At 44.7% G+C, this 22,868-nt stretch overlaps 1 protein-coding gene across 6 annotated transcripts in view; it reads right to left on the bottom strand.

Annotated features, from left to right (window-relative positions):
• LOC126355009 (uncharacterized) overlaps window positions 1-22,868 on the bottom strand; it is a 504,064-nt gene that overhangs the window by 283,484 nt on the left and 197,712 nt on the right. For all 6 annotated transcript variants that reach the window (XM_050005149.1, XM_050005144.1, XM_050005146.1 and 3 more), the window contains one exon: window positions 50-360. In XM_050005149.1, the coding sequence (XP_049861106.1) occupies window positions 50-360 (311 nt within the window). The remainder of the gene's footprint in view (window positions 1-49; window positions 361-22,868) is intronic.

Genomic DNA, 22,868 nt, shown 5'->3' with positions numbered 1-22,868 from the left:
AATACTGGGTGGAACCTGGTATGGCGTCGAGTGGTTTGCTGGCGCTCACCTCTAGGACGGGCGGCGCCGTATCGGGCGGCGGCGCGTCGCCGGCGCCGTGGCGCTCCTGGCGGCGGAGAGGCGAGCCCGGCGCAGACGCGGGGGCCGAGGCAGAGGCGGAGGAGGCGCTGCTGAAGAGGCGGCGCAGGCGCGGCGGCTGCTGCTGCGCGAACTGCCGCAGGCGGCCGGCCAGCGAGGCGGCGGGCGCCGGCGCCGTGCGGGCCCTCTCCCTGTCCCTGTCGCGGCCGCGGCCGCTGCCCGCCTGCTGCAGACTGCGCACCAGCTCCTGCACCCGCCACTGGAACCAGTGGCCGCTGTCCTCTGCAACCACACAAAACACCGCACCACGTCACAACACAGCACATTTTAGTCTATGATTAGCTACGTGGCCTGCATTTCGTCACCTTAGCAGGTTATGGGCTAAAAATTGGAAAATTTTATACGCAAGTCAAAAAGACTAATGCAGGACCGCACCATCCAATGGACAAGTAGAATCTCTCTTTCAAAATAATTTTGTTTGTAACGGCAAACAAACCGTCACTTTCAGCATTCACACATGGTTGGCGCCGCTGGCGACACCTACAACGTGCTGACGTGAGGATAGTTTCCAACCGATTTCTGATACACAAACAGCAGGTGACCGCCGTTGCCTGGTGAAACGTTGTTGTGATGCCTCGTGTAAGGAGGAAAAATGCGTACCATCAAGTTTCCGACTTTGATAAAGGTCGGGTTGTAGCCTATCGCTATTGCGGTTTATCGTCTACGGGAGTATGCGTGCGGAACGATTTGAATGGAGTGACGTCTATAGACAAAGTAACCTCTGGCGTACCACAGGGGAGTGTTATGGGACCATTGCTTTTCACAATATATATAAATGACCTAGTAGATAGTGTCGGAAGTTCCATGCGGTTTTTCGCGGATGATGCTGTAGTACACAGAGAAGTTGCAGCATTAGAAAATTGTAGCGAAATGCAGGACGATCTGCAGCGGATGGACGCTTGTTATAGGGAGTGGCAACTGACCCTTAACATAGATAAATGTAATGTATTGCGAATATATAGAAAGAAGGATCCTTTATTGTATGATTATATAATAGCGGAACAAACACTGGTAGCAGTTACTTCTGTTAAATATCTGGGAGTATGCGTGCGGAACGACTTGAAATGGAATGATCATATAAAATTAATTGTTGGTAAGGCGGGTACCAGGTTGAGATTCATTGGGAGAGTCCTTAGAAAATGTAGTCCTTCAACAAAGGACGTGGCTTACGAAACACTCGTTCGATCTATACTTGAGTATTGCTCATCAGTGTGGGATCCGTACCAGATCGGGTTGACGGAGGAGATAGAGAAGATCCAAAGAAGAGCGGCGCGTTTCGTCACAGGGTTATTTGGTAACCGTGATAGCGTTACGGAGATGTTTAGCAAACTCAAGTGGCAGACTCTGCAAGGGAGGCGCTCTGCATCGCGGTGTAGCTTGCTCGCCAGGTTTCGAGAGGGTGCGTTTCTGGATGAGGTATCGAATATACTGTTTCCCCTTACTTATACCTCCCGAGGAGATCACGAATGTAAAATTAGAGAGATTCGAGCGCGCACGGAGGCTTTCAGACAGTCGTTCTTCCCGCGAACCATACGCGACTGGAACAGAAAAGAGAGGTAATGAGAATGGCACGTAAAGTGCCCTCCAGCACACACCATTGGGTGGCTTGCGGAGTAGGAATGTAGATATAGATCTCTCACGAATTGAAAACGTCTGGTCAATGGTGGCCTAGCAACTGGCTCGTCACAATACGCCAGTCATTGATGAACTGTGGTATCGTGTTGAAGCTGCTTGGGCAGCTGTACCTGTACACGCCACCCAAGCTCTGATTGACTCAATGCCTAGGCGTATGAAGGCCTTTATTACGGCCAGAGATGGTCATTCTGGGTACGGATTTCTCAGGATCTATACAACCAAACTGCTTGAAAATGTAATCACAGGTCAGTTCTAGTATAATATATTTGTCCAATGAATATCCGTTACTTCTTGGTGTAGCAATTTTAATGGCCAGTAGTGTATACCTTTGGGATGACTCCATCTACAAGCTACACGACGCACTATGCAAAAACGAAATAGCAAATATATCCTGAAACACCAGAGAAATGCGCCTGACGACTCTTTGGAGAGACTATACAGAGCGAGTCAAAAGGACGTTACAACTTTCGAATAATGCAGAATTTTATTGAGATAACTTACACAATTGGCAGATGTATCATTTTGTAGCAAACACCCTCAAGTTTCACATAAAAGTTTCAAGTCTCTTTTGGTTCGATGTCACCACCATTTGTGATGTCAATCTTCTCACCGGTAATCAATTTCTTCCCCCGCTCGTGGCAGCAAATCGGGTGCAACTTGTGCAACGGCAGCGTAGATTCGATTTTTCAGGTTGGCTAAATTGTTTTTGTAAGGCCTTTAGTGAAATCCCACAGAAAAAATTTCCAGTGACGTCAAGTCTGTGGAGAGAAGTGGCCATGCGACTGGCCCTTCAAGGCCAACCCACCATTATCGAGTAAAACTCGACCTTCCGTGAGAAGCGAAATGTAGTGTGAGGAGGGGTATGCGAGAGGCGTTCAATGAATTCGAAAGTAAAGTTCTAAGTACTCACTTGGCAAAAAATCCTAATAAATTTTGGTCTTACGTCAAAGCGGTAGGTGGATCAAAACAAAATGTCCAGACACTCTGTGACCAAAATGGTACTGAAACAGAGGATGGCAGACTTAAGGACGAAATACTACATGTCTTTTTCCAAAGCTGTTTCACAGATAAACGCTGCACTGTAGTTCCTTCTCTAGATTGTCGCACAGATGACAAAATGGTAGATATCGAAATAGACGACAGAGGGATAGAGAAACAATTAAAATCGCTCAAAATAGGAAACGCCGCTGGACCTGACGGGATACCAGTTCGATTTTACACAGAGTACGCGAAGGAACTTGCCCCCCTTCTTGCAGCGGTGTACCGTAGGTCTCTAGAGGAGCGTAGTGTTCCAGAGGATTGGAAAAGGGCACAGGTCATCCCCGTTTTCAAGAACGGTAATCGAACAGATGTGCAGAACTATAGACCTATATCTCTAAGGTTGATCAGTTGCAGAATTTTGGAACACGTATTATGTTCGAGTATAACGACTTTTTTGGAGACTAGAAATCTACTCTGTACGAATCAGCATGGCTTTCGAAAAAGACGGTCGTGTGAAACCCAGCTCGCGCTATTCGTCCACGAGACTCAGAGGGCCATAGACAGGGGTTCCGCAAGGAGTTCGATAGTTCTCCACAGTCGTTTATCGGACAAAATAAGAGCATATGGACTAACAGACCAATTGTGTGTTTGGATTGAAGAGTTCCTAGACAGCAGAACGCAGCATGTCATTCTCAATGGAGAGAAGTCTTCCGAAGTAAGAGTGATTTCACGTGTGCCGCAGGGGAGTATCATAGGACCCTTTCTAATGACATTATACATAAATGACCTTGTGGATGACACCGGAAGTTCACCGAGGCTTTTTGCAGATGATGCTGTGGTGTATCGAGAGGTTGCAACAATGGAAAATTGTACTGAAAGGATCTGCAGCGAATTGACGCATGGTGCAGGGAATGGCAATTGAATCTCAATGTAGGCAAGTGTAATGTGCTGCGAAGACATAGAAAAATAGTTCCCTTATCATTTAGCTACAAAATAGCAAGTCAGGAACTGGAAGCAGTTAATTCCATAAATTATCTGTGAGTATGCATTAGAAGTGATTTAAAATGGAATGATCATATAAAGTTGATCGTCGGTAAAGCAGATGCCAGACAGATTCATTGGAAGAATCCTAAGGAAATGCAATCCGAAAACAAAGGAAGTAGGTTACAGTACGCTCGTTCGCCCACTGCTTGAATACTGCTCAGCAGTGTGGGATCCGTACCAGATAGGGTTGATAGAAGAGATCCAACGGAGAGCAGCGCGCTTCGTTACAGGATCATTTAGTAATCGCGAAAGCTTTACAGAGATGATAGATAAACTCCATTGGAAGACTCTGCAGGAGAGACGCTCAGTAGCTCGGTACGGGCTTTTTTTTTAAATTTCGAGAATATACCTTCACCGAAGAGTCAAGCAGTATATCGCTCCCTCCTAAGTATATCTTGCGAAGAGACCACGAGGATAAAATCAGAGAGATTAGAGCCCACACAGAAGCATACCGACAATCCTTCTTTCCATAAACAATACGAGACTGGAATAGAAGGGAGAACCGATAGAGGTACTCAGGGTACCCTCCGCCACACACCGTCAGTAGCCATTTTAACTGTGCATTGAGTTGGTGCTTCTGGTGGCGGAATGGGGTACTGATGCAGTGCGTCAATGAAACTTGAGGTGGTTTGCTTCAAAGTGACATCTACCTATCCTGTATGTGACCTCGATAAATTACTGTATCATTCTAAAGCTGTGAAGTCCTTTTGACTCAGCCTGTATAGTCTTCCAATGAGTCGCCAGGCGCATTTTCTCTTGTGCTTCCGGAGATATTTGGTATTTCGTTTTTGCATCGTGCATCGTGTAGCGTGTAGCTGGAGTCATCCCAAACAAAAACTACTCATCACATCTTTCATGCGACTGCCAGTGTAGACGTGAAGTGTCGGTTTGTTTCCCGTTACAAGCAAAATTATTTTTAAAGAGTTCTACGTGCCTATTCGATGGAACAGTTCCCCATTAGTCTAGTCTTATACGGTATTTCTCGTATGAGAAGCACAAAAAAATTAGGGCACAAAACATTACATTACAACAATGACTAGCACCAAGCAGGTGCTATATATTACATGAAACACAAGATAATGATAAAGAACAGTTACAGATATACTGTACAATACACTCAGTAAAGACACTTAAAATTTACACATTTGGGTATGAAACTTACCTAGTCTGAACAAATGCAGTAAAAAAACGAAGACATAAAAATACAGTAAGCAAGATACCTAAACCGAAACAGTTATATCCCGATCAGAGAGCCAAGTGACTTCTGTCGGAGAAGCGGTGTGCAGATCCAAGATGCCTCCTGGTAGTGATCTGCCGGGACACTCATTTAGACGATGTGGTCCATCCTCTGAATCGGTGCTCCACAACTGCACTCTGGTGAGCTTTCCATGCCCCATTTTAACAACGACGTCTACCAATGCTTACTCTAAACAGGTTCAGGCGCTCCATATTTATCGGGGTTGATCCATTTCCGAAGTTCTTGGTTTGAAATATTGCTTTATTCCTTCATAGTTTCCAATAAAATTAGAGAGCAGCTGATCTGTTGCCCGTGTCAACATAGTATGCCTTTATCTACTTGTAGCCCCTAAACGGTGAAATTAAAACGGAAAACAGTTCTCCAACCCCAGTTTTCACACTTTGGCACTGATTATTAGTAATGCCCATATAGTGGTAGGATCCGCGATTGCAAAATCATTTTTGAGGAGATTTTGCAAAAATTAGAATCCACAGGAGAATACTGATCATTTTTTGTAGTGTTCCACCACTTATCACTTTCCGAGAAATACAGTGTGAACGGTGGAAAAACTAAGTTTTCTTTTATTTGACGGGTTAATATTTGGATCCTATTTATCCTGAAACTGAGAGCCAAAATTTTTCAGTCTGTTCGATTTCTACATTTATTACGGGAAATATAATGAGCAAAAAACAGAAAATCATTTATTTCAAAAACCGGTTATTTTGAGCGGTCTTAACGCTCAGGTTACACTGACGTAAAAAGAAGGCGCCATACTCGCTCCGGAGTCTACGTCACTTGCCGCAAGACCGGCGGGTGGCGCTACAAAGGAAGACAGTTCACCACTAACGGCCGCGTCCACAACGGAGCAAAGTAGCTAAGTGTATTCTTCCGCACCTCTTCGTAAGTCGGCGCAGGAAGAGATCCGGCAGAAGACGTGTAAGAACTTTGAAGCCAGCCACCGACGCCTGCGCCGCAATCATCAGTTACTAGAAGCAACTGCTCAGAACGAAGGACAGTATTGGTTCAAATGGCTCTGAGCACTATGGGACTTAACATCTGAGCTAATCAGTTCCCTAGAATTTAGAACTACTTAAACCTAACCAACCTAAGGACATCACACACATCCATGCCCGAGGCAAGATTCGAACCTGCGACCGTAGCGGTCACGCGGTTCCAGACTGAAGCGCCTAGAAGCGCTCGGCCACAACGGCCGGCCCTTTGATGATTTCAAATAAGAATATTGCTCGCCAAAAACAATATACGGCAACGGTGGTGCCGTCTATTAATAGTGTGGAGTGTTACGTTTCATCCCACATACAGGTCTGTAATCTTGTCGTACTGGTCGAAGTAACATCGTGCGTTCGTGGTGGGGTGCTATTTTCGCTACGGCGAATCGGTCGTCCGCGTTCAATGTTCCTTTCGTAAGTATTTCAAGACTCACCCACTATATCAGATTCCTGCTCGTGGGAGAATGCTGAACTGGGTAAGGAACTTCCGTGCAACTTCCAGAGCATCGAATTCAACTCAAACGGACCTTGGAAAAAAAATCCGAACTCTCGAGAACATCAAACGTGTGCGTAGCAGTTTACACGCAAGCCCTCGTCGTTCGTTACGAGAACTTGGTTCCAACAAGACGGTGCGACATGCCATACATCCAACGAGATCTTCCAAGTTCTCCGTGATGCGTTTGGAAATACCATAATTTCCAAACGCGCTTGTCTCGATTGGCCGCCTCGCTTGACTGATTTAACCGTGCCAGGCTTTTACCAACGGATTTATTTGAAGGCGAGAGGGTCCGCCGACCAGCGGGGAAGCTTGCAACAGCTAAAATATCGAATTCACGATGAAATTTCTACAAGTTCTCCAACAGATACGAAATGTGTATTCAAAAAATGGGTGAAACGCGTCGAGTATAATGTCGCCACGAAATGCAGTCATTTGTCCTATTTAGAACTTCATAATCAAACCTGAGTGGATTGTACCTTAGGCAAATGTTTCGCGATTAGTTTGTGTCTTATTCAAATTTGAAATTGTCAAGACATTGTGAAACATACTCTATGACGCAGTAATTACGTGGCGCAGGCGCTTCCAGTACGGGCTTCAAACAAATCTGAATGACAAAGAAAGATGTTGTCATGTCTTCTCCCTGTGAAGAACGGGGAATTTCTGGTGCACGAAAACCGGCGTGTCACAATCGAGGCGTTAAGGGGAAAAGTAAAAACTAGCCCTTGAGTAGTTTTCAATATCTTGCACGACATTTTAAAAAATGGCAAAGGTTGCAAGCCCGCTGGTTTCCGCGCCTACTCATAATTCAAAAAGTCCCCTGAACCGAAGTAGCAGCGGAAATCACACAGCTTTGTCAGTCCATCCAAATGAGAGTCTTGGCCGCCTAATCACCATGAGCGGCTGCTGGGTGGCTCAGTGCAACCACGACACAAAGGAGCAAAGCTAGTAGTGGAAACGTGTGGATTCACCATCGCCGAAAGAAGACCCACCATCATGTGACAATGTGATGACTTATTTTGCCTTACATCCCGCATTCTCCTGACATACATCCAGAAACTTCTTACTCTCTCCTAGGACGAAAAACTTTGTAGTTCCCCTAGTATTTTGCTACCAAACCCGATTTCAGCTGAAACGACTACATTCACCTGGCCACGAGCAATCCGAAATTAGCCTCTGATTTATTTGAGGAATCCTGACATGTGGAAGTGCAATTCAAAAAGATTCGATTAGATTGACACGTTCCATAGGCCAAATTATTGGGTCCTTGATCACTTCGTCCTGTGAGTATTAAACCAATGCAATTATTCATGAAAGAATGAAACAGAGAGCCAAATTACCATTAGTATGTTCATCTTGAACGGGAAAAATAAGAGGGAAAAGGGAAAGATACAAACATCTATAAAGGGAGTAAAATATCACAGTATGTGTGTGGGGAGAACTACACAGGCCGTGAACAGTCTAACGTCCTCTGGGGATCGTCATACGAAGAGAGGCACTCTTTCCGCGTCTCAACGGCACACAGCCCTCTTTCCCTCTTCCTTCGCTCCTGTCACTGCTAAAGACCAGAAAAATCGTCAGGTCAAGTACAAATGAATTAACAGGTTGGGAGGACAGGACAGCCTAACAGCCATGAAAAAGGACAGTTCAAGGTTCAAGCGACACAAGCGGCCCTAGTGTGAAATATTTACAGAGGATTGGGTTGTTGTTTTGGAGGAGGACACCAGACAGCGAGGTCATCGGTCTCATCGGATTAGGGAAGGATGGGGAAGGAAGTCGGCCGTGCCTTTTGAAAGGCACCATCCCGGCATTTGCCTGGAGCGATTTAAGTAAATCACGGAAAATCTAAATCAGGATGGCTGGACGCGGGACTGAACCGTCGTCCTCCAGAATTTGAGTCCAGTGTGTACACAGGAAGTGCCATTTTCACGCTTACTAGATTTAAATTTTTAAAGGTCTTACCAAGAGCCCTAAGAAACGGCAACAAATGTATGAGCGGAAAATAATCTCGAGCCGACTCTGGCTATGCGTAGGCGGAGGACCCAGAGAGCTGATAAAGCGGCGGGAGGTGACCGAACACCCACTCTGGAGGTCGACAAGACCAAATTTCCTGACCTTCAGATAGCCGCGTGACCGGATAAAAAGTAAAATTAGGTTCATTGCTTGGGTGTCATTGGCTAAAACTGAGTTTGCCAGCTTCAAGGTTACTTGTTGCGGTAAATGTGCGACACTCCATTAAACTGAGCGACACTAAGGGCCGCGGAAACTGTAATGAAGTAGAGTGGATCCTTTAATATTCATGGGTCATCCAAGGGTGGTCGATGCGGAGCCGGCAAAGAATTATATCCTAGTTCGGGAGTTCCTTTGTCAGTGTGGGAGCCTAAGTAATTTGGGTTAACGAAAGAGAGGAATTTTTTTTATCTACCGACATACAGAACTCACGATAATTTCTTTAAGCAGAACAACATTGTTTTCAGACACTTTCGGGATTTACGTAATAGAAGAGTGCAGTGATCACTAACGTTTACAGCGTCGGCCTGTGGCTGGAATTCCTCAAATTATATGTTTTTTCACGATGGCATAGGTAATACGAATCGTTCTCGAGGACTTAATAGTTTTGCAACGTGAGTAACCTCATTTGTATTGGCATTTCGCCAGCTATTCTACGTTTTTTGGAGGTAGGTACATCGCGTATCAGAAGCATTTTCACTCTTATTTTATTTGCGGAAGGGATGACGAAATTACGCCGGTCTTGCTCTTGAGCATTTCTTGAATGTCGACGATGTTTTGTGAAGTATAATACCTACAGCACATAGGAAGTTTAACTCTGCACCTGCCGGATATTTTCTGTCGCCTCCGTGATACACAAAATGGCTCTGAGCACTATAGGACTTCACATCTATGGTCATCAGTCCCCTAGAACTTAGAACTACTTAAACCTAACTAACCTAAGGTCATCACACAACACCCAGTCATCACGAGGCAGAGAAAATCCCTGACCCCGCCGGGAATCGAACCCGGGAACCCGGGCGTGGGAAGCGAGAACGCTACCGCGCGACCACGAGCTGCGGACTCGCGATAAACAAGGTGAGTCATTAGCGGCTAATATTTTTCCTGGCATACTCGTGAACACAACACTTTCAAATGAGCCTTACTAAAGATTGAACTTGCGACCTCATACTCAAGGGGTTCCTTGTCAGTCGTTAGAGACTCATCACAAGCGAACAGTAACACGCTTTCCAAGTTACCTATTACGCCATTTACGTATAGTAGGTACGATGGGAAAAATCACGTTAATGCTGTGCAACACAGACTATATTGTCTTAATAATGGCCTCAATTCGCCGAGGAAGAGAGTCCGCAACTTTCGTCACATATACCAATGAAGCTACTCGTTGATGATCAAATCGTCCAGAGGTATGAAACTGCCGGACATGATGATTTTTACGTTTGACCCGTTGTTCCAAATAAACTCAGGGGAGTAAGATAGGGTGATTTGGCAGGTGAGTCGATGTGGCATAGTTTGCCATACAGTTCGTCAAACCAATGATGTAAATGAGCAGCTCTGTGAATTCAAGTGTTGTAACGTAAGAGTGTTCACAGCATACTCAGCGTTAAAAAAATTTAGGGCATCAAAGTCACCGAGAATGTTCATGTTAACGATAACCTGAACGAATGGGACAGAGACATGGAAAGAAAAACCTCAGAGAAATACGTCCGACACGATTACACCCTCCACGCACACATTGCGCGTCAAATGCGCCATTGGGCCTGGTGCACTAGACTCCTTGCACCACATTAAAAGTCCGCCCCCCGGTAGCTGAGTGGTGCCGGCACGGTAGCTCAGCGTGTTCGGTCAGAGGGTTAGCTACCCTCTGTAATAATAATAAAAAGGAGTTAATAGATCAAAAACGAACTTAAAAGGGTGTCTTACGACGTCCGCCCCGATCTGACTCAACGAACAAAAACGAACAAAATGAGATTTAAAAAAGAAAAAAGTGGTTGGTTGGGGGAAGGAGACTAGACAGCGTGGTCATCGGTTTCATCGGATTAGGGAAGGAAGTCGGCCGTGCCCTTTCAGAGGAACCATCCCGGCATTTGCCAGGAGTGATTTAGGGAAATTACGGAAAACCTAAATCAGGATGCCCGGACGCGGGATTGAACCGTCGTCCTCCCGAATAGAAAAAAGTGGTCTGCGCGACAGAATGTCAATGCTAAGGGCCCGGGTTCGATTCCCGGCTGGGTCGGAGATTTTCTCCGCTCAGCGACTGGGTGTCGTGTTGTCCTAATCATCATCATCTCATTCCCATCGACGCGCAAGTCGCCGTAGTGGCGTCAAGTCGAAAGACTTGCACCCGGCGAACAGTCTAGCCGATGGGAAGCCCTAGCCACACGACATTTAACCACATTAAAAAATGTCCAAATGTATGTGAAATCTTATGGTACTCAACTGCTAAGGTCATCAGTCCCTAAGCTTACACACTACTTTCTCTAAATTATCCTAAGGACGAGCACACACACCCATGCCCGAGGGAGGACTCGAACCTCCGCCGGGACCAGCCGCACAGTCTATGACTGCAGCGCCCTAGACCGCTCGGCCAATCCCGCGCGGACCACATTAAAAGAGGCGAACCAGCAACTCATCGCGCCACTCTACGCGCCTCTATTCGCCTACTGTGTGCGTGTGTGCGTGTGTGCATGTGGCACACAAAGCTCTGGGTCTTCAATGGGCCAATGGCGCTTTGCGAGTTACTATGCACCAAATTTCAAATGTCCATTACATGCACATACCTTCGCTATGTCCGCTCGGAAACTGGTTGAAATGTACCAGTATTCGCTAAAAGCGACATTCTCTGTCGTGTTTGGAGCCCACTACCATTAGGAAGGAGTGACATCCGCCTTTCGTCCCTGTCAAATAGTACATTTTTAAGACTACGGTTCTTACACTGTGTTCAAGGATGTGAATGGTACACCATTCCCTGTAGAAATGTAAGACAGTCCGCGTTTACACACCAACAAATTGGGCAACTTCACAGGCAGTGCGGTCGCTGGCACGCCCAAACTCGATAGCTCCTTTTTGTCATTCTGTGACGTCTCCCCGTGGCCCATCTTATTGCCCTAGTTCCATGTAACCGACTGGCAAACACACTTCACCGCCATGAGTTAACTGAGATGTGGAGTGTCACATGACCGCCTGGCAGCAGTTCCACACCATCTACAGCGCTCCAAACCGACCGGTGCGCTGTTTTATTGGGAGGGCAAATATTTTGTCTGCTGAGCTTGCGGACTGTAGCGGTCCTGCAACAATCCCTTGGAGTACTCGGGAAGTTACTCTTCCATCCGATGATTTAGTCGCGTTAAGAGTAATCGCTCCAGGTTTGCTAGGAATCCAGAATCTAATTACACAGCTGGTCCCATTTCCGCAGGCTCGCTTTTTACTCGCTTAGCCTTCCGGAAGTGAAGGAACACGCCATCCATATTGCCTCCTGTGATCCTCACGAGTGTCTTTGTTGTAAATAACACAAACAGGACGTATCCCTTGTGCACCCGCGAGCACGAGGAAGCGTGGCGCTGCAGCTGGCGCCCTGTGCCAAGGCGACTGCGGAACTTATAGGCGCCAACAGCACAGAGCCTGCTGCAACTATAGCCCGAGCCTGACCTTGCGGTAACCAGGGTCAAGGCGATCCGCTGCTGCCGACGCCGCCGCCGTAATCTGAACGGCCTGGCAGTACAGCGTGTTGCAAGGGCACAGCCCAGTACCAGCTCTCCCGCGCCACCGCACAAGTGCTGCTCCAGGTGACCGCCAGCGACACGGGAAGCACCCGAAAACAAGCGGCGCGATAGCTCCCCACTAGTCATCTCGAAACAGCACTAAGAAAGTGAGGAGACAGGAATATCACTGGCTGTCATTTACTTGTTTTACAACTGAAGATGGAGTAGACTGGCACATTAAATAGGAGTGTCGGGTCAGGATTTGAACCCGGAGATTTATCTTTAGCAAACAATGCTCTAACTGGCTGAGCTGCCAAGGCATGATTCACGATCTGCCGTCACAGATTTATTTCCTGCTAATATCTCCACTCCCCGCTCCCCTCTTTTCCTACTTCCCCAACTGTACAGAAGCTCTCCTACATAGCGAGACTAACACTCCTGAAAGAAAGGACGAAAGGCTACGTCTATTTCTTGACAAACAGTTCATCAGCATTTTAGTTCCAACAGGGTCCGTAGCTATCTGAAACACTGTTAAGACGCTCCGTCAAACGTGCTGCCTCTGTATGAATTGAAACATCCTTTTATTTTGAATGTTGACTGAGCGGTTTCGATTGTGAAGCCATTTCCGAATCATGAACAACGAAGGAATTATCCAAATTGGACGGAAATGGATAGATGCAACAAACAAATGATTACAATTTCAGAAAAAAATAGATGACTTATTCAATATATCATGGACTGTGCGGCTGGTCCCGGCGGAGGTTCGAGTCCTCCCTCGGGCATGGGTGTGTGTGAGTTTCTCCTTTAGTTTAAGTAGTGTGTAAGTTTAGATTCAAATGGTTCAAATGGCTCTGAGCACTATGCGACTCAACTTCTGAGGTCATCAGTCGCCTAGAACTTAGAACTAATTAAACCTAACTAACCTAAGAACATCACACACATCCATGCCCGAGGCAGGATTCGAACCTGCGACCGTAGCAGTCGCACGGTTCCGGACTGCGCGCCTAGAACCGCGAGACCACCGCGGCCGGCGTAAGTTTAGGGACTGATGACTTAGCAGTTAAGTCCCATAAGATTTCACACACATTTGAACATATTCAATATAAACAGCTTCACAAACAGAGTAAGTCTGTAACACATCGGTCCACCTCTGACCCTTATGTAACCAGTTATTTGCCTTGGCATTGACATAATTGTTGGATGTCCTCCTGAGGGATATCGTGCCAAATTCTGTCTAGCTGACGCGATGGATCGTGGAAATACCCTAGCTGGTTGGGGAGGGCTACCCATAATGCTCCAAACGTTCTCAACTGGGGAGAGATCCAGCGATCGTGGTGACCAAGGTAGGGCTTGGCGAGCACGAACCGAAGCAGTAGAAACTCTTGCCGTGAGAAGGTGGGCATTTTCTTGCTGAAATGGAAGCTCAGGATGGCCTGCCACAATGGGCAACAAAACGGGGCGTAGAGTATCGTCGACGTACCTCGGGATTTTGACAATCTATCGCGCCAATAGGACAGAATTTGGCAAGACATCCTCCAGGACGACATTCAACAACTGTATCAGTCAATGCAAAGCCGAATAACTGTTTGCGTAAGGGTCACAGGTGGACCAACGCTTTATCAACTTAATTTGTGAAGCCCTTTCTCTTGAATAAATCATCAAATTTTGCCGAAATTGTAATAATTCGTTTGTCTGTACATGTACATCACACCTATCGATTTCCGCCCCATTCGGATAATTCGTTCGTGGTGCGTCTGTTTTTTTTTTTTTTTTTTTTTTTTTTGTCTAAGGGTCTATAAAACTGACGGATGTATTTGGATTACAGTCTAAGTACTCATCAAATGACGCAATGTAAAAACATAGGAGGCTGGCGTAGTATACAATACGCGCAACCTCACCAAGTTGTCTTCCACAGGTCTTGCAATCACAGACGGCAGAAATTGGAGGAGTTTGCCCCAGTTTGCAGGCGCGGTAAATATTAACAAGAGGCTGGGTTTTTTAAGTGCTTTGCTGTCGCGTATCCAACGGTGTAAGGGTAGTGATTCCTGATTTGTTTGGATACTGAGAGAGGTGGAATGGTATCACAAGACTAATAAGTAACAAATAAGGAGTAAGAAATATTCACGTATACTCAAAGTAGAACTGTGCAAAACACAATATTCAACCGAGGGCGGCCGACATTGACGTTACACGATGATTAACCATACAAAGAACATGTACTGAAACCAAGGTTAGATACACAGAACTAAAATCAAGTCGGAAAGAATACTGAACCACGAGAAGCAGATTAAGATTACATACGAGGAGATTTCCCTCATTCTTATCAGATGGCTGGCGCCCTCGTTTTGCAGTCGCAATGCAAGATACTCGCACTCGCTGAGCAAACGAAACGGCGAGTGAACTCTAACGACACAGACCTTTTATGGTCTGGCTAGCGACACACACTGGTAGTCTTCCGGCTTCAAAAAATGGAGCCATCGCTATCTATGGTGAGGACAAGGGAGTGGAGTCTGCCTGCTGAGACATAGTAACTGAACACGTCCTTTCCCCCACTTAAGTTTCCTATATTGGCGGAGTCCCAACCCTGAGCAAGACGATTTTCACTGTATTTCTACGTCTACACAAGGAAAAAAACGACTTTTTGAAACTCGAGTAGTTTCAAACTGTTGTCGCTTTTTTTCAGTAAATTATCAACTCCTCTCAAAACGACCGCAGTCAAAATCTGTTTCCTGGTTTCCGTTCCCCAGTACGTTGGAAATCATTATCACGAAGTTTCTTTTCTCTCGAAAACTTCGTTAATGATTTGAATCGGACTGCATTTTCAAATAACTCGAAATAAAATTGAGAGAGCAATTATGGACACATCGGTCGGTTGTTCATTACAAATCGGTCCTTAGTTTTATCGCCTGATTGATTGCTGATTAATTCCTACTCGAATCAGTGTTTGGTGCTTACGTGGCAACCCACCCATGCGTCTCATCGTTTGACGGTCTTTAAACGTTCCACGCATTACAAATAAAACAACTTAGAATTAACGCAAGTTAGGTATAATTCAATATAGTAAAGGATGTCATTATACAATAAAACAGTTTAGCACATTAGTGACAGCACATTTCGTCTTCTGAACATTTTCCAGATTTACTCTGTTTCATTTTGTGACTATTTCAATGCTTTATCATCGGTGTTCCCACAAATCATATCCCTGAAGGCTGTAATGGAGGTATTTGTTTTTGAGTCCTTGTCTCCCGCATTTGAAGAACATTTTCTACATAAACGTTTTTCTATATATTTTTCTATTTTTGGTAAAAGTCTAATTCTTCCCTGTCTGTCCGCAGGGGGCATAGCTGTCATAACTTGATAAATTTTTGTTGATTATTGTTCTGTTAATCTTCAGGGCCATCTTCAATGAAGGATAACGCCAAAGCCACCGACGAGCCAAAGAATAGGCATAGTTTCCTATGAACAGCCTTTGTGAGAATTCTGTATCCCAGATTCTAGAAGGGGACAACCTCCTGCCCTTCACCCGCTTACCCTTGCATATGCTACGACTTCTTTTCTTGAGTACCCTTTTCCGGTTCCACTTATTCTACCACATCTTCTTACCGCTCTGACGAACTTAAGTTCCAATAAAAAATAGTAAAACTTTGAACATAGCTGCTAAGGTTCAGTACCCGTGTCAGAATTACATTAGAACAAATTAGCCCTAGGTCACAAATAATAAGTCAAAAATATTTGAGACCGAAGGCTTATTTGTTGTAATATAATTTAGTTCCAATCTTTGGATTTGCTTGCGGCCTGGCCTTTCTTCCTTAGCTTTAAAATCTTATTTGATTTTTTTCTAGTTTCACCGTTTGAGCGCTCTTGCACTAGGGCCGCATATCTTCTGGTAAATGTCGGTCATTAATTTTGTCTTTCTCGTTAGTCACATTACACCGAAAATATTAGAATCAGATAGTTGCTTCAGTTTGATCCAAATTAATGGAAGAAGTATACATGCGGCGATTGCGGTAGCAAATTAAAATGCTTGCAAAAAGCACTATGATGCAGCTGTGGGTGACGGACTCATTTCATAATTACAATAACAAAAATTATTATTATTATTATTATTTCTTTCTTATCTCAGACATTATGTCTGGTCAGAAGTAGAAAGTGACGCGGACCTTGATCAAGCGTGACTTCCTTTTAACTGTACGGTATATGTTATATTGCATTTAGGAACTTTCGGGTAATTGAACATGTATCAATAATTACGGATTTCTGTAGTTGTATATATAAGTTTGGATGTAGCTGTATTGCATTGATGTACTGGTGGATATAGTGCGGTATGACTCCTGTAGTTAATATTATTATTATTATTATTATTATTATTATTATTATTATTATTATTATTTCATTTGCCAATTTGCTGAAGTAATGGCATTACTCTTCGTAACAGGAATAAGACCTGAATGCAACTAAATTTCATATCCTGCTAGCGAATGGCGGTAGCAACATGTAATGTGTTTCTACTAAACATTTTTATCAGTAGATCAATCATCATTCATGCGGAGGCGTCACTCAAGTTGGAGTATTTGTTTAGATGAACTCTGTTTCACCTTTCATGCATGCTGCTCATATGATTACAAGACCAAATCACACGTTTGTGTGTCTGCATCACGACGCTGCCTCGCTGACGCTTGATGTAATTCAGAGAGACAAACACAAAAATCTGCGACGTACGTAGCCGATCTAGACAAAGTGTCGGAACAACAAATTGTTACTAACAATGGGCGATGGAGAATAGCAGACATTAAGATGTCTCTGACGTATGACGATATAGCGTTACATCGAGTAAATGAGTCAAGGTGTATCTTCCAAATGATTATTGTTTCTTCACCATTCTGCTGCAAGTGAACCGGATCGTTTCATGTACGTTTAATTACGTGTTAATCATTATAGTGGAACTAGTGGAACTGTTGCTTAGTTTTAATTAATCTACTGATTCAAGTTGCTAAATATCAGCCACATGCTACCATGTATTTTAGTTTAATGGCAGCCATCAACATAAAGTCTTCCGTACCGGAAACTCTCAGAAGGACATGACAGTCATGATTTTCAGCTATTAAATTGTACCGTCACAGCGTCACACCTCTTCCAAGCTGAACTTCAAGAACAGGACTTCAGTTCTGTCAGAGAGCGCAAAGAAGGTCAATAGTATGAAATGAATGTCTTTAAGAGAGTTTAGAAGATGAGCGCAAGTGAAGGTAAAAACAAAACAATGAAGTGTAGCGAAATTAAATCCAGTGACGCTGGGCAATTACATTAGGAAATAATAGACAATAAGTAGCCACTTTGCCGGCCGCGGTGGTCTCGCGGTTCTAGGCGCGCAGTCCGGAACCGTGCGACTGCTACGGTCGCAGGTTCGAATCCTGCCTCGGGCATGGATGTGTGTGATGTCCTTAGGTTAGATAGGTTTAAGTAGTTCTAAGTTCTAGGGGACTGATGACCACAGCAGTTGAGTCCAATAGTGCTCAGAGCAATTTGAACCAAGTAGCCACTTTGTTGTTTTGTTTGTAATAACTGACAATGGCCGCAGTAAATAGGATATAAAATGCGGACTGGTAACAGCAAGGAAGACCCATCTTGTCCCCATGGAACAGAAATTGGGGTGTTAGGAAGTCTTATTTTTGAAAGTCTTTGTCTGGAGTGTAGACTTATGTAGAAGTGAAACTAAGATGAACAGCAATAAAGGTAAGTGGGGACAAGAAGCTTATGAAATGTCATGTTAGAGATGAATGTTCAAGATTAAATGAGTAGGTCGAGTCACTACATGTATTTAAGCAAATTGGAGAGAAAAGGACTTGACCTCAATATGGATTCGGTTGACACTGGTCATTGCGAAGCATCAAGGAATAATTAATCTGGTACAGGAGCTGAGTGGGCGTGGGATGTGTAGAGGGAGAGCATGACTTGAATACAGTAACCAGGTTCAAATGGATGGAGATTGCAGTAGTTGTGGAGGAATGATGAGGCTTGCACAAGGTGGACTAGCGTGGGCAGCTGCATCAAACCAATCTTGGGAGTCTTTAACACAACAATAACATCCGACTGTGGTGATCACCTATGTTGACAAGTAGCTAGAATGGCTGCATGGCACGACAATTACGGCTTGAAGCCTTCCTCGAGTCTTTTGTTCCTGAACGGTAACTCTAGCTATGATTCATTCCTCAGCATTATCTTTCCGAGGAAACTGCATTTACACATGTCTTAAGAGGACGGTGACGTGATGTTGAGGCTATGGCGAAATATAAGTGTAATGGAGAGGGGACAGTTGCTCTTAAAACTTCGTCACACGCCATTCCTGGCGAAGTTAATTAATGGCTGCTAGAACAGGTTCACGCTTTGTCAGGCAGGTCCATTGGTGTGCTCCAAGGAGGCCGTGTACGCGACCGGGCGTGGCAGCCGACGTTGGGCGCATTCAGAGATGCGCTACTATGATAGTAATAGGTCAGCACACTCCATATTGAACTGCGATGGAGATTTGAAGGAATCGCAGCTGGGGATTTCTGAGTGAAGAGCTATTCTGTTCCTAGCGTAGTCTTGGTGGAGAAATTTTGAGAAGCGATATTCTAGGAAGAGCGAATGACAATGTTGTTGCCTTAGTCGTACACTGGTCGTAAGCACAAATAATAAAATAGTACAGATTTAGTCGAGTGTGGAGTCATGTAGACATGGAGCCTTAACTCTCTCCACACGTCAGTGAATTAGGAAAGAAATTAGCTAACACAGCTGCCTTACCCTCCACCATGCATCGCATAGTATCTAGCTGATTGTTGTACGTACACTTCTATCTTACAGTCGAATCAGATAATTCGGAATATTGTCGGATGTTGCTGCTCAATGGAAGTTAAAAAAAAAAAAAAAAAAAAAAAAAAAAAAAAAAAAAAAAAAAAACCTGCAGCACAAAAAAAAAAAACCTGCAGCACAATACACAAATAGGAGATACGAGGCTATGTCAATAATAAATAATATAACTGCGAAGTCGAAGCAACACCTGATGTATTGTTGTTGTGGTGGTCTTCAGTCCTAAGACTGGTTTGATGCAGCTCTCCATGCTACCCTATCCTGTGTAAGCTTCTTCATCTCCCAGTACCTACTGCAACCTACATCCTTCTGAATCTGCATAGTGCATTCATCTCTTGGTCTCCCTCTACGATTTTTACCCTCCACACTGCCCTCCAATACTAAATTGGTGATCCCTTGATGCCTCAGAACATGTCCTACCAACCGATCCCTTCTTCTGGGCAAGTTGTGCCACAAACTTCTCATCTCCCCAATCCTATTCAATACCTCATTAGTTATGTGATCTACCCATCTACTCTTCAGCATTCTTCTGTAGCACCACATTTCGAAAGCTTCTACTCTCTTGTTGTCCAAACTATTTCTCGTCCATGTTGCACTTCCATACATGGATACACTCCATACAAATACTTTCAGAAATGACTTCCTGACACTTAAATCTATACTCGGATGTTAACAAATTTCTCTTCTTCAGAAACGCTCTCCTTGCCATTGCCAGTCTACATTTTATATCTTCTCTACTTCGACCATCATCAGTTATTTTGCTCCCCAAATAGCAAAACTCCTTTACTACTTTGGGTGTCTCATTTCCTAATCTAATCCCCTCAGCATCACCCGACTTAATTCGACTACATTCCATTATCCTCGTTTTGCTTATGTTGATGTTCATCTTATATCCTCCTTTCAAGACACTGCCCATTCCATTCAACTGCTCTTCCAAGTCCTTTGCTGTCTCTGACAGAATTACAATGTCATCGGCGAACCTCAAAGTTTTTACTTCTTCTCCATGAATTGTAATACCTACTCCAAATTTTTCTTTTGTTTCCTTTACTGCTTGCTCAATATACAGATTGAATAACATCGGGGAGAGGCTACAACCCTGTCTTACTCCCTTCCCAACCACTGCTTCCCTTTCATGTCCCTCGACTCTTATAACTGCCATCTGGTTTCTGTACAAATTTTAAATAGCTTTTCGCTCCCTGTATTTTACCCCTGCCACTTTCAGAATTTGAAAGAGTATTCCAATTAACATTGCCAAAAGCTTTCTCCAAGTCTACAAATGCTAGAAACGTAGGTTTCCCTTTCCTTAATCTTTCTTCTAAGGTAAGTCGTAAGGTCAGTATTGCCTCACGTGTTCCAGCGTTTCTACGGAATCCAAACTGATCTTCCCCCGAGGTCGGCTTCTACTAGTTTTTCCATTCGTCTGTAAAGAATTCGTGTTAGTATTTTGCAGCTGCTGCTTATTAAACTGATTGTTCGGTAATTTTCACATCTGTCAATACCTGCTTTCTTTGGGATTGGAATTATTACATCATTCTTGAAGTCTGAGGGTATTTCGCCTGTCTCATACATCTTGCTCACCAGATGGTAGAGTTTTGTAAGGACTGGCTCTCCCAAGGTCGTCAGTAGTTCCAATGGAATGTTGTCTATTCCTGGGGCCTTGTTTCGACTCAGGTCTTTCAGTGCTCTGTAAAATTCTTCACGCAATATCGTATCAGCCGGCCGCGGTGGTCTCGCGGTTCTAGGCACGCAGTCCGGAACCACGCGACCGGTACGGTCGCAGGTTCGAATCCTGCCTCGGGCATGGATGTGTGTGATGTCCTTAGGTTAGTTAGGTTTACGTAGTTCTAAGTTCTAGGGGGCTAACGACCACAGCAGTTGCGTTCCATAGTGCTCAGAGCCATGTGAACCAATATCATATCTCCCATTTCATCTTCATCTCCACCCTCTTCCATTTCCATAATATTGTCCTGAAGTACATCGCCCTTGTATAGACCCTCTATATAGTCCTTCCACCTTGCTGTTTTTCCTTCTTTACTTAGAACTGGGTTTCCATCTGAGCTCTTGATGTATAGCGTTTTCAAAAGAAAGTGTCTAATACTTTGAAGGATGGTAGTACTCATCGAAACAAGAAAAATAACTCTAATGAACATGTGTCCGGAATGCATACTTTCCGAGATAAACACGTGTTAACAGGAAGGGCTGCGCGGCGCTTGGTTGCGGACATTAGCGCAGTCATTGAATTGGCGCTCCATCAAATGTGTCGACAAGGTATTATGTCATCTTCCTCACAGTAGTGTACCTACCATTCGGCAGTCTGCAGCCAACTGGGTGGTTCGAGTCGTGTTCTAGGCTACGTTAGGTCCGTCCTGTTTGTGTGCCTTATTGTACAGTACTGTCAACCCTGGGTACGAATCATAGTGTTTTACTTTCTTCGAAACGTGGGTTCACTTAAATGTTTACTGTTATTGCGCTGTTTGTACGTACAAATTGTGTGTCACAGTTGCATTTTCTCTCATCCACCACTTGTTAGCAACGGAAGCTTACTACTCGAGAAGCGAAATGATGGATATTATATTCTTCTGTGATTTAGCAACTGAACGTAACCTTCGAGTCTGTGTCCTCTACGCTGAAAAATATCCATAGCGCAGAGTGCATGCTGATAAGCTGTTCGGCAGACTTTTCCAGCATCTGAGGGACACAGGTACCCTTGCACCTCGGAAGACTGACGGTGGACGCGCCCGCACAATCCGCACCCCTGACATGAAGGGGCGTGAGTTACGTTCGGCGGAAGAAATACCTAAGACCTGTGTGCAACGATTAGTAGCACCAGAAGGCGTGTCTCACACGCTTACCTGGGGTTTCCTTCAAGAACAATTGCTGTACTTTTATCATTTACAGCGCGTTCAGGCCGTAAGGCCACAGGATCATCATGGCAGACGGCAGTTCTGTCAGTGGCTGGTGCAGAAGCGTGACACAGAGCCACTGCACACATCCAGGATTTTGTTTACGGATAAGGAAGGGTTCACAAGAGATGGAGGTGTGAATTTCAATAACCATCATGTGTAGGCAGATGTAAATCCCAAAGCAATTTAGGAAAGGGGGGCATCAACACCAACTCTCTATCAGGGTATGGGCAGGCGTACTTGGCGATAGATTTACAGGGCCATACGTGCTTCCACAAAGGTTGACTGGGACGCATTATGTAGACTTTCTCGTTAATGTATTGCCTACCTTGCTGGAGGCTGTGCCACTGCAGCAACCAATACAAATGTGGTTCATGCATGATGGCGCATCTGCACAATTCGTCGCAGTGTGCGCGAACATCTGACGCAGACATTTCAGGACGGCTGCGCTGGTAAGGGGGCACCAAACCTTGGCCTGCTCGTTTCCCAGGCTTCAGTCCCCTAGACTTTTGGTTATGGGGACAGGAAGGAATTGGTCTACGCCACGCCATTCAACGACGTGAGGACACTACAGGGTCGCGTCTTCAATGCGAGTAAACAGGTACAACAACCGGATATACTTCAAAGGGTGCGTAATTGCTTACGCCGGAAGGCAGAGGGGTAGACTGTCATGAATGGACGCCACGTTGACCACCACCTGTAAACAAGTGTTTGTCGCAGAAAATATGCATTTCCGGACCCATGTACATTGGAATTATTTTTCTTGTTTCGATGAGTACTGCCACCTCTAAGTATTAGACACTTTTTTTAATACAATGTACACTGCGTGAGCATCCGATGTTCGTCAGTGTTTATTTTTATTTTAGTTGCATC

Source organism: Schistocerca gregaria, chromosome 3, assembly GCF_023897955.1.
Source record: "Schistocerca gregaria isolate iqSchGreg1 chromosome 3, iqSchGreg1.2, whole genome shotgun sequence".
In the NCBI taxonomy this organism is placed as follows: domain Eukaryota; kingdom Metazoa; phylum Arthropoda; class Insecta; order Orthoptera; family Acrididae; genus Schistocerca; species Schistocerca gregaria.
This window is presented reverse-complemented; position numbering and strand designations above follow the sequence as displayed.